The sequence below is a fragment of the Alexandromys fortis genome, unplaced genomic scaffold, assembly GCF_014885135.2.
Source record: "Alexandromys fortis isolate MF-2015 unplaced genomic scaffold, M_Fortis_MF-2015_v1.1 scaffold_48, whole genome shotgun sequence".
NCBI lineage: Eukaryota > Metazoa > Chordata > Mammalia > Rodentia > Cricetidae > Alexandromys > Alexandromys fortis.
This window is the reverse complement of record NW_026067947.1, coordinates 6,085,390-6,096,975: the sequence shown is the minus strand read 5'-3', so window position 1 is coordinate 6,096,975 and position 11,586 is coordinate 6,085,390. Positions and strand designations below refer to the sequence as shown.

At 37.1% G+C, this 11,586-nt stretch overlaps 1 protein-coding gene across 1 annotated transcript in view; it reads left to right on the top strand.

Moving 5' to 3' along the window:
- Window positions 1-9,365, top strand: part of Cntn3 (contactin 3) — a 386,288-nt gene extending 376,923 nt beyond the window's left edge. Inside the window, exons 21-23 of the mRNA XM_050149360.1 lie at window positions 2,163-2,275; window positions 3,690-3,858; window positions 7,320-9,365. Of these exons, the coding sequence (XP_050005317.1) occupies window positions 2,163-2,275; window positions 3,690-3,858; window positions 7,320-7,420 (383 nt within the window). The 3' untranslated portion in view covers window positions 7,421-9,365. The remainder of the gene's footprint in view (window positions 1-2,162; window positions 2,276-3,689; window positions 3,859-7,319) is intronic.
- The last annotated feature ends 2,221 nt before the right edge of the window (window positions 9,366-11,586 follow it).

Here is an 11,586-nt window from a genome sequence, read left to right as displayed (position 1 = left end):
TAAGTCACGAACAAGGCCACACCAGTTTGGAGTTATGATTAATAGGGTGTTATTTATTTAAAGGGGAAAACTTACAGATCACCGTCCCAGACAACAGCCATCTGCACAACCAGGAAGGGAGTCTAGTCTCCAGCGGAGCAGGAAGTGAAGAGAGCGAGCAGAGGAAATAGCCGCTTTTTTAAAGGGAGAGAGACCACGCCCCAATGGGCTGGTATCACAGCAGCTATTGGTTGGAGGGCGGAAGGACCTCCGGCAACACATATAGTCAAAAATAAAAACACATAGACATAAATATATACATAAATAAAAATGTACATTTTTAATTTTTTTAAATGACCAAATCAGACAAGGGTGAAATGAATCAGAAAGAGTGATCATATTGAGGGTAAAAAAATAAAAATTAAAACTCCCATACTCCTTAATTTACTTTTCCATAGTTTCTCTCTGTCTCTCTCTCTCCCTCCCTCCCTCCCTCCCTTCCTTCCTTCCTTGTTCCTTCCTTCCTTCCTTCTTCCTTCCTTCCTTCCTTCCTTCCTTCCTTCCTTCCTTCCTTCCTTCCTTTTTGTCATTTCAAAAAGTATTCCTATCAGGCTGAATTCATTTAACTCACGTGTTTTGCGATTCATTGAAGGCAAACTCCCAGTTATAGCCATTTCTTCCCTGAAGCTGCTGTTGGGGTAGGTAATGCATCCCAAATGACTGGAACTTCTTATAACCTGTCAGCACACACATGTTGATAGAACAATCCATGCTGAAGTGTTATCTGAATTGCATCAAATCAAACCTGCCCTTTCATATACTGCTGTCAGCCACATAGGTAACAGACTTTGGGATGATGTTCTGAATTCACTCATTACATCTGGATAGAGCAACCAGAACACACGGATTAATATTACAAACCTAAGTAGCTGTCATTGATCTTGTTATCACAGTCTTGCAGCTCAGTCTTAGCTAACTTAAACTCATTGCCAGTATACATGTACAAAACATTTGAAGTTATGTCAAATATATTAGTAGGGGCACAATAAACTAAAAAAAAAAATGTGCAGGCAAGAGTATCTTGTGAGGTTATTCATCCCATAATGTATCTAAGAGCCTTTGACATTTTTAAATCTAGCTATATTTCCCTCATGGCTTGAGTCAATGATAATGTTCAGATAAGTATATGGAGTGGCACACTTTTAGATCATATTCCCATTGCAAATCCAGTTATCCAAATAGTATCTTATGTTTCAATCTACAAGGGTGAACCATTTCAGTACTATTGTAGATAATTGTGATGCTGTTGACAAATGAGTAGTACTATGTCTGCTTTGTCATTGAAAAGAAACGGAATCCTTCGTATCCCTTCTGTTCTTTTTTAAATAAAGGGAACCTGACACTTAGCATGCCATCAAACATCCCACACATACATACAAATCCGCATGTACTAGCTCCCCCTCGTCAGTGTAATTTTCCTATCTTGTGGTCTTGGAAGAAGCTAACTGTAAATTCAAGTCTATAAAACTCAGAGAGTTTCATTGATTTTCGAATGCAGTTCTCGTTTACTTGTTTAGCCTTTTGCATTATTTTTCTCAAAAAAAATGATTTAAACTTGGAAAACGAAGACTTTAAAATATGGACTCTCTGCCGCGATTTTTCATGTGTGTAGCTGTAGCTTCATGGAAATGAATCTGAGAAATCCTGATTATTTTTATTGCCTCTCGTTTTGCCCATCTCATCATATAAGGAGACTGGCTTAAAAATCATCCACACTTCATTTCCTGTGACTTTAATCTGCTCTTTTGGCAATCTCTCTCAGCCTCCTCTAAGGATCAAAACAAGTCCCATGGCTGCCCTGCCTGACTCAGCAACAAGCAGCCCCCTAGTGTTAGATAGAGGAATTGCTTTTCTTCTACTATCCACATGTTTTTTGGTATGGCATGGTATGGTGTGGTGTGGTGTGGTGTGGTGTGGTATGGTATGGCCAATTTTCTTTTTTAAGCACAGTAATCTTTGATAAGGAAATATCTTAAAATTCCTTAGTTTTTTTTTTCCACATTCCATCTCTGCTCCATGTGTTGACAAGGAGAGTCCTCTCCTTCCATGAGCGTCCTAGAATATTCAATTGTCTGCTTTATCTGAAATATTATTTTGTTTAACTTCTCCTTTTGCATTTCAAGCTCCCAGTCAGCCTCCAGGAAATGTCGTTTGGAATGCTACAGACACTAAAGTGGTACTGAATTGGGAGCAAGTGAAAGCGATGGAGAATGAATCACAGGTAACAGGCTACAAGGTCAGTTGTGATTTAAACTTTTTACATTACTCGCTTGTGCAAACATGCTCCAAGGAAGGCTAAGTGGAAAGGAAAATTTTTAAATGTTAATGATACTTTTTAAATCTAATTTTCACATAACTATCAAGCTTTTCAAAAAAACATTTCCTCAAAATATCTGATTTGTTAAATATTGTCATGTGGTATGATTTTGCTTATGTGGAATTCAAACATGATGGTTATAACTTGTATTATTTACTTTCAATGCTCACCAAATACTATCTTCAAAACAGCTGTAAGTGTTGCCCATGATTTCCTGCCTCCCTCAACAAAAGAGATGTTCCACCTGCCTCTGTTTGTTCTATCTCTCCTTGTTATAAGCATTTTGGGAGAGCAGAGGTAGGAGGTATGGCTTCCTACTATCACCCTTAGCAGCCTGAAGAGTTCCCTAGACTTCCATAGATGTTGTTGGCACAGATTTCCATAGATGTTGGCACAGATTTCCATATTCATCCTTAAACCCAAGAAAGGATTTTCGTTTTATACAGCTAATGAAGCATAATTGGGTTTAATAATGATATGTTAGATAGTCTTATTAATCTTTAGAGTTAAAAGAATGAAAGGCGCCCAGAAGGAAGATAAGACAGGCCCTAGAACATTGGTGTGGGATTCTTAACAAAAAGTAAGACATACCTAAGTGTGATTACCATTTCCTCAAGGGAGGGCCATGTTCAGTCTTTTTTTATAATAATAAAAAAATATTATTGGAAAGCATCAAGGAGATTGTTGGGGGCTTCCTGAGAGGCAACTGACAGGATTGCAGTGGTAAGGTAAAGTCTAGCTCACAAGAATTCTAGAAAATAGGATCTATTTGCTTTATACAAAGATAGCAGTTTTGTTTAAGATTCTCAGAGAATAACTGCTAAAAAGGATGAAGCTTTACCCAAGGTTGAGGCCCTATACAATGTTGAGGCCCTATCCAAGGTGTTATACCATCTGCATTAAGTCTGGTTTATTGTTATTTTATACAAATTATTTATCAGAAACAGAATGTTAGCCTTATGTGGTCATCCTTTATAACAAACGTAAATGGTTCAAAAATTTTGCTGCAAGGCTGGAGATCTAGGCTTCAGTCAGGCTCTGGAGCAAAGGTCTCCTCTCACATGTCCCATAATCTCTCTGTGTTTCTAACCCAGATAAATTCCCAACCTAACTAAGGTTTTCCATGAAAAGCGTTCAATATTCACTCAACCCCTTCAGTTTTGAGAACATAATGATTCTACAGTATTTACCCATGTTTAAGTCCTAAAAACTTAGCTTGTAGTTCATTCTATCTTCTAGGGTTGTAGAGACATAAAGTCATTTTGGAGCAATAAAATTTGGAAAGGACATAAAAGCTGACGTTATAAAAAGTGTGTTTGTTTATATTTCCTAGGTTTTCTATAGGACTAGCAGTCAGAATGATGTACAAGTACTGAACACAAATAAAACTTCAGCTGAACTTTTGCTGCCTGTCAAAGAGGACTACATTATTGAAGTTAAGGCCACCACAGATGGAGGGGATGGCACCAGTAGTGAGCAGATCAGGATTCCAAGAATAACCAGTAAGTTGTTTGAACTCATTCCCTCCTTCACTTTCATCAGCATCATTGAACTCTATAATGACTGTGATTGATGTGCTGCCTCTCCATTTTCCCCAGCATGCCTTTGGTTTGCATGGGACATGGGCTGTAGGGATGGGAGGAAAACATGGGAGAAGAAAAGGCATTAAACAATATTTGGCAACATTTATTATTTGAACTCCTTATTTGGAGTTCTCCTTACATTTGCCTTAGGATTAACTTCCCAAGCCCAAATTCCCTAAGCACTTCCCCAACCCAAATATGCTAAGCACTTTTCAAGGGTAGCATTAAGCTACACAGAGGTTTTCACCTTCTTAATATTGCCTGGTGTGGCGGCTCAAGCAAATAATTTCCATACTCGGGAATCCCAACACAGAGGATCCTGAGCTCCATACCAGTCATGGCTAGTTAGTTCAAGGACATCCTGGGTTTCCATAGTGAAAAATCTGTCTTTTCCCAGTCGTTTGTCCCTTTCTAATTGCAGGCAAAATATTAGGTCTTTCAATAGAAAAAAAATTAACATTTAAAAGATGATAATATGTTTATATGTAATGGATAGAGAGACAGGATTTTAAAATACAGCTTTTTAATTTCCCAGGAGCTTCACGCTAACATTTTTTTCTGAAAATCCAAAGAAATTTATTCTACTCTGGAAATTTCCATTTCTGAGTTAAGGGAAACAGACTTGTGCATACATATTTTCTCAGTGAGAAGGCAAAATAGATTTTATTTTTACTTTTAAATCCTGTCTGGAGTTCTCCAGCCTTCACTGAAGTACTGTAAAGCCCTGTACTTCTCAGTGACGCAAATAGGATGGCTCCGTCCTTCCATGTATGGATCTCAACCTTGTCCGCAGTAGTGGGCAATAAAGAGCGCAGCTACAGTCTTTAATCTTTAAAATGTAGAAACTGACGCTAAGGAGGGGAAATTTTATTTTCTGTCGAAATATCATGACTAAAGAACACAACTCCAACAATCAAAGAAAATGGCAGATAATTATTCCGCACTTAACTGTGCAAGTTAGTTTGTAAAAATCATTTCAGACTTGGTAAGTTTATCCCAAAAATCGGTGCAATTCAATAAAGTCTGTTGAATAGACCAAAAAAAGAAATCGATTTACATTTATTATGAGTACTTTAAGTTTGTTTTAAAGATAATAAAAATTGTGTGTGTGTGTGTATGCATATGTGTGTGTATGTGTGTGTGCATGCGCATGTATGTTTGGGTATGTGTGTGCGTGTGTGTGTATGTGTGTGCTTGTGTGTGTGTGCATGTGTGCTTATATGTGTGTGTGTGTGCATGTGTGTGACTGTAAGTGCCTCTGTAGGCCAAAAGAGGATGCAATTCAGATCACCTGGATGGAGTTATAGGTAGCTGTGAGGTTTTGAGCTGCCCATCATAGAGGCTGTGAACTGAAGTCTGGTCCTCTCCAAGAGCAGTTCTCTTAATTTCTGAGCCATCTCATCTCTTCAGCCCACATTGTTTTAACTTTCAAAATATGGGTCATGTGCTTCTTATTCGTCAGTAGTGTGAGATGTAGAGTAAAAATGACAATATAGACAGTGGGACAGATAATATGACTAAGCACTGTGCTTCTTTAGAAAGAAGCAAAGAGAGATTTTAGTTAGGGGACTATTCTTCCCTCTGCCTGCTTTCTCCCTCATATCTACAATAAATTGTCTTCTCCATACCTTAGGAATAGTCATGTCCTCCTCCTTTTATTTCATTTTCTCATTCAATAACAACTGAATAGTGTAGAACACATGACCGTGCCTTGTTGCTGACCTTGTGCAGTCAGATGATTACACAGGGTGGTCTGTGGAAATGGAGTTTCTATCGATTCATTTACAGAGATGATACTTCATAGTATCCATAAATTATATCTGCATAGGGACAATTTTCTAAACCTCTATCCTATGAATCTTTGTTTAATTAAACTATCAAATTATCTCACCATTTCTTTGTAATCAAGTCTAATCATTTTCACAATGATGAAGTTGTTTTTCCAATTTCAATTAAAGTTTAAGTATATGAAATGAACAGATGAGAGGCATTCACTAACTTGGACATATTGATCTCTTATAGATACTCTTGGCAGCCAGCATGTGCAATAAAGGGGAATAATAAATAATTGTGATCCTAGGATATATATATTATATACATACATACATATATAAAGTATTATAATTTAATTTTGATAGAGCAGGCATTACTTTTGTTCTAAGTGTCAAACTACTATTTTTTGGCAGCTGGGAGTTAAAACAGGCTTCTCTGTGTAGCCCTGGCTGTCCTGAAACTCATTTTGTAGACCATGCTGGTTTCAAACTCAAAGATTTGTCTGTCTCTGCATTCCGAGTGCGAGGATTAAAGGTGTGTACCACTACCACCTGTTTCAAACTACTTTTAGTGTTTGAAAAAAATGGCATAATCTGGCCTTTTAAAACTACAGAAACATATTCCTCATGGTTTCAGAGGCTAGAAAATTTAAGGTTAAAGTACCTACAGTTCACAAACATATTCACATTATTCCATACTCAAATTTTACCATGGAAACTGAGATTCCCTGCTTGAATTCTTAGTCTCATTAACAAAAGAATATAGAAATGGACTCAATACCTCACTTGAGTGTAATTTTATTAGCGTTTAGGAGAAAATCAACAGGGTGGGCAAACTGCCAGTCTGACAACTGCCAGGAGGAGGGAGACGGAGAAGAGGAAGAAGAAAAGGTCACGCCTTTTGCAATGGAGGCCACTAAGCCGATTCACAACAGAACAACAACAGCAATGAAAAGGAGCTCTAAAGCCTCAAAGAATGAGTAACAAAGCCCAGAGAGTCTGGGAGTGTTTGCTTTGGCTATTGGCCAGTATCCAAACATGAGACAAAGAAAACTTAAAAAGAAAAATAAATAATTAGGACTCAAAAGTAAGCAGCCCACATGGCTAGCCTCCATTATGCTCCCTGATAGGGAGTCTGCTAGTGTTTTCACTAAGGGACTTCTGGAAAGTAAAAGTGCATCATCTTATTTAGGGGATAATTATTCCTCCCCTTAATATGACTTCAGAAGACTCAGATTTCCTTGGCGAGTGGACTCCTGGCTAGGTAATTAAATGGCCCAGCCATAGTGATAGAATGTACAGTCAATTCTTTTGACCAGGAGGAGGTAGATCTGCCCTAAAGGGTCTCAAAACAGCCCTATTGCTTTGGCCTTTTCACATGTTCATTTAAATCTCAGGAGTGGGAAATCTAATGCTTCTGATTGAGTTACGAGGAAAGCTTGGGTTGAAGTCCAAAGTTTCAAAGATCTGCAAGGCTACTTGCTACTGTAGCATGACTATTATCACAGCTGAAGACAGGATTTCAGCATGATTCTGGAGAGAACAGAAACATTCAGTGCACAGTGTCCTGATTACCTAAACTAACGAGCTGTTTATCATCTTTGACAGGTATGGATGCAAGAGGATCTACATCAGCCATTTCTAACATACACCCTATGTCAGGTTATATACCTGTCCTGCTGTTCTTTATTGTAAATGCTTTGTGGTGATAGGTTTTTTGTATTTACTGGAAATTTAATTGGTTACCCAAAAAAGTACTTTCTGAAACAGTGATTATGCATGTTTTTTTCAGCTATGTGTTTTTAAATTTCTACTCCATTATAGGTAAAATATGAATATAATAAAAAAACAGTAAATCCTTTTAGAGGAATCTAAAATGCCTTAATATTTGCTTGGTAAACCAAAGGAATTTGCAAGTCACATACTGCAAACTTTTGATATAAATATTCTTGCGCTATGAGTTTAAGCGCTGCCTATGTGTGAGGTAATACAAACACAAGATACACACACAAAAACACACAGTGAACACATGATATGTAGAAATAAATAATACATATACAGTACACACACAGAGACACACACAAAAACACACAAACACACAGTTTTTCTGTACTAAAAAACTCCTCATTTATTCCGAATATTCTTTTCCCATTATTACAACATCACCTATCATTTTAAAATTACCAGTTTGAACCCATCAGAGTAAAAATGCACTTAGGCAGCTATTATGCTGGAAGGGAGTGGCCTGTGGCCTGTAACTCCATAGGGTATCGTTAGAAAATGCCACTCTGAGCTTGGGCAAGTGACGTTGGCTTCAGTGACCTGCTATATGTCTGCGAGATTCCCCTAATCACTTCGTCCTCTCATCTGTTATTCATCCTAGGAAATGAGCTGATAATATTTCTACTATATGCTTTTACAGCAAGAATTAGTTGTTCAAATCATAGAGGGGGGTGTGAAAAGCACGATCTCCCCCCCATGTGCAGTGTTCCTGTGCAGAAGTTTATATGAACTTCCTAAAGTGACCTGCAAGCCAGGCATGTTTTTGAAGCTGGCTGGCATTGCATGCTCTCAGTAGGGATTATCTGTGTAATTCAAAGATGGAAATTGAACCTGAGTGATATTATCTTTTAGTATATATGAAAAAAATGGTACCTGGAAATGAGTACATTTCATCCTGTCTCAAAATTAAAATAAAATTAATTAAGGACTCATTCCCTTCCCATGTAAACATAAGCTTTCAGGCTTTAAAAATAAAACCCAGTAGAGAAAACAAGGAACAACCTGTATCTTAACCCAAATATGAAACAAGATGCACACAATTCTTCATTTCCAAATCCTGATTCCATTAAGGGGCCCTCTCTCTGTTTGGATGGCAGAGATGGTTTTTTAATGAAATCCCACTGTCTATCTCATCAAGTCAGGCAGGCTTTTTCGTTCCCAAGTTAAATTTGTAATAGAACATGGTGATGCTGCAGGCTTTGATATGGATGACTCAGACTCTCAATATGTGTTTTGCAAAAGACTGTGGAAGACATGACTTCACAGCAATATGTAAAAAAAAATATGAAAATCAGCAGATTGAGTGTTAGACATTCAAAATCAATTTTTACCTCTTGCCTACCAATTGCATATTTTGCTGGAATTTGCTCATATTACCAAAGGTAGCAAAATTAGACACCGATGAGGTAGCTCACAAGGAACACTAAAAATTAGCCAGATGCTGACACCATTTTAATGCACCACCCTTTCTTTGGAGATTCCATTTAAGAAATGGTCACTCTGTAAAAAGGAGAATGATTTTCTTTTCCGTTTCTCTGTAGGGCTTGTATATATTGTACATACCTAGAAATCTGAATGACTAGTTGATTTCATATGACCATTGTTATTTCCAGTCAAAATGTGGGGAAAAACTTTCTCCAACCCCTGTGCTTTATAGTACATGTAACTGAACTATATCTTTTTATTATCTGATGACTCCTAGAATTTGTTCCTGTACTTTTCTTTTGCAAGATGGCAATTCTCTTGTTTCCTGTTATTTCTATTAGTATATCTCCATGAGATGAAGACACTGTTTCATATTGAAAAGGCTACATTTTACTCTTTAAATTCCTGTGTGTGTATCCTATGGTTATCTGTATGTATTATTTTCTATTATTCTAATAAAATTTATAATAATGAAATACGTTTGCATTGTTCATTGGTGGAGGAAAACGTCGGCATGGGAAAGGGGGAGGGGCACTAGGAGACCGTGTCACTGCCATTCCTTACATTTCTTCAGCAAACATTTGACTTTTAAATCTTTTGGGGGAATATTTTAAAACATTTTTTATGCTCTACTAACTCAGTAAAATCAGCAATTTGATACAGTGACTTCCACATCCAGCATAATTCATACATGCATCACAGAGCTTAATGGAACAAACAGAGAATTTGCCTAATAGACTTACGATGCTTAATTTCTTCTCGCTTTATTTTGTGATTTGTAGAAACTCACATTTTTGGCAAAAAGGTTTATTATTTCCTAGAAACAGCGTCAATGTTCCCACATTTTACGTAGACTTTTATCTTTGGAATCAGAGTTAGATTTTAACTGAAATAATCCCTCTGGTATAGTACATTCTAAATATTTGTAAAACTTACTAATGATTCAGCTCTGAAGTTGTAAAGAATTTCAAAAGTTAATTTTGGTGTAAGAAAAAGGGGAACAAAAGATAATCCAGTTATTGAAGAATTAAGGAAAAAAGCTCTGTAAGGTAATCTCTCTCTCTCTCTTTCTCTGTGTGTGTGTGTGTATTTTGTGTTGTGTTACAATTTAAGCCTAGTTGATATAGTTGCATTAGTGCCTTCTATTTAAAGGCAGATACATGGAGAGTGCACTATACTCTCAGTAGTCCTAAAGTCTGGTACTAGTGGGCATGGAAAGATTAAAGGGCCACCTTGCATGATACTCCTGCCAACTTCATAGCACTTTCAGGAATTGCTGATCATGAGCACTTGCTCAAGTTCCAAAGCCTTGGGTTCCTTGGCCAAAGAATACAAGCATGGTAAAATTCTCCTCATGGAGTTCTTTCTTTGACAACTGCTAAGCCCCATGGTACATGTCCTTTTGTGTGAGCTGAAGCTGTTGACACTACCCACTTATGAAAGGGAGGTAGTAAGTTAAATGGTGTGTGTAACTCTTAGAGAGTTATACTGTTATCATTATCTCCAGAGGGGGGAATAAATCACCGGGGAGAACAAAAGATCTTCTTCAGAAGGTAGTTTTATGTCTCTCTTTTAATTTCATTGTATTAAGGACAAGGTTATATGATCTAAGAGCTTTTGGAAGAGAAGAGAAGTGATTCTGGGATTCAGGTGTTCTTGGAAATGTAACATTGTTAATGTTTGACATTACTCATTTACTCTTCTTGACACACTGAGTTAACCCTTGCATCATGTCCTTAGTTAGGTCCCATGAAGCCCATTTCACAGATGATGAACAGTTAGTAATTTGCACAAGGTCACCCTGTGACAGGCATAGTCGACTCAAAATAATTCAGTTTCAACTTTTGAACATTAAGTGGGGTGAAGCTCTTTGTCCCTCTTAACATTAGCTACATCAGGATGGTAGCTTCTGGTCTGACTTCGTTCTAGTCTTTGTTTCTCCATGATTGAGCACATGATCAGGGAGCCTAAAAATCCTTAATTAATTTTCATTGTACTTTTTCTTTAAAACTTTTGAAGATGGCACAAATTGATTTTCAATCATTTTGCCACATTCAGTGAAAACTAACCAGCAGAACTCAGTAATATGAAAAATATGTGAAGTGATTAGAATGTTACTGATTCCTCTTCTCCAATTAAAATCCCTCCTGCTGGTTCATATTCGCACAATGCCAGCTTTTTATTTAAAATTAATCTTAATTGGGTTCATTTTTTTCTAAAGCATTTTACCCTTTTTAAAAAAATGAAATGTGTGGATATTCATTGTAATTTGGATATACTTCAGTAAATATTGGAAGTTAAACCAACCCACAACAGCAATTATGAAATCAGCAATTAGTAAACTCTACCATTCTCTTGAAAGAAAATATGTAAACAGATTAGACTACAGTGCACTTCAATCTTCATATTATTTTGCTTTTATTTAGACCTATTTATACACTAATTTGACATGCCTCGTTTTTTACGCAGGTAATAATTACCTCTTGGACTTAACAGAGAATCCATACACTGATAAGAAAATTAAACTCGCAAAGGATGAACTCTTCCCGTACTTATCAGCCTTTATTCGTATTTGATTCCTACTCCACCCTCTGAAATTCTCTTAGCTTCCGTGATTCTACCTTGATCATCAATACTGCAGGGAAGAGAGAGAACCAGGCCCTCTGTA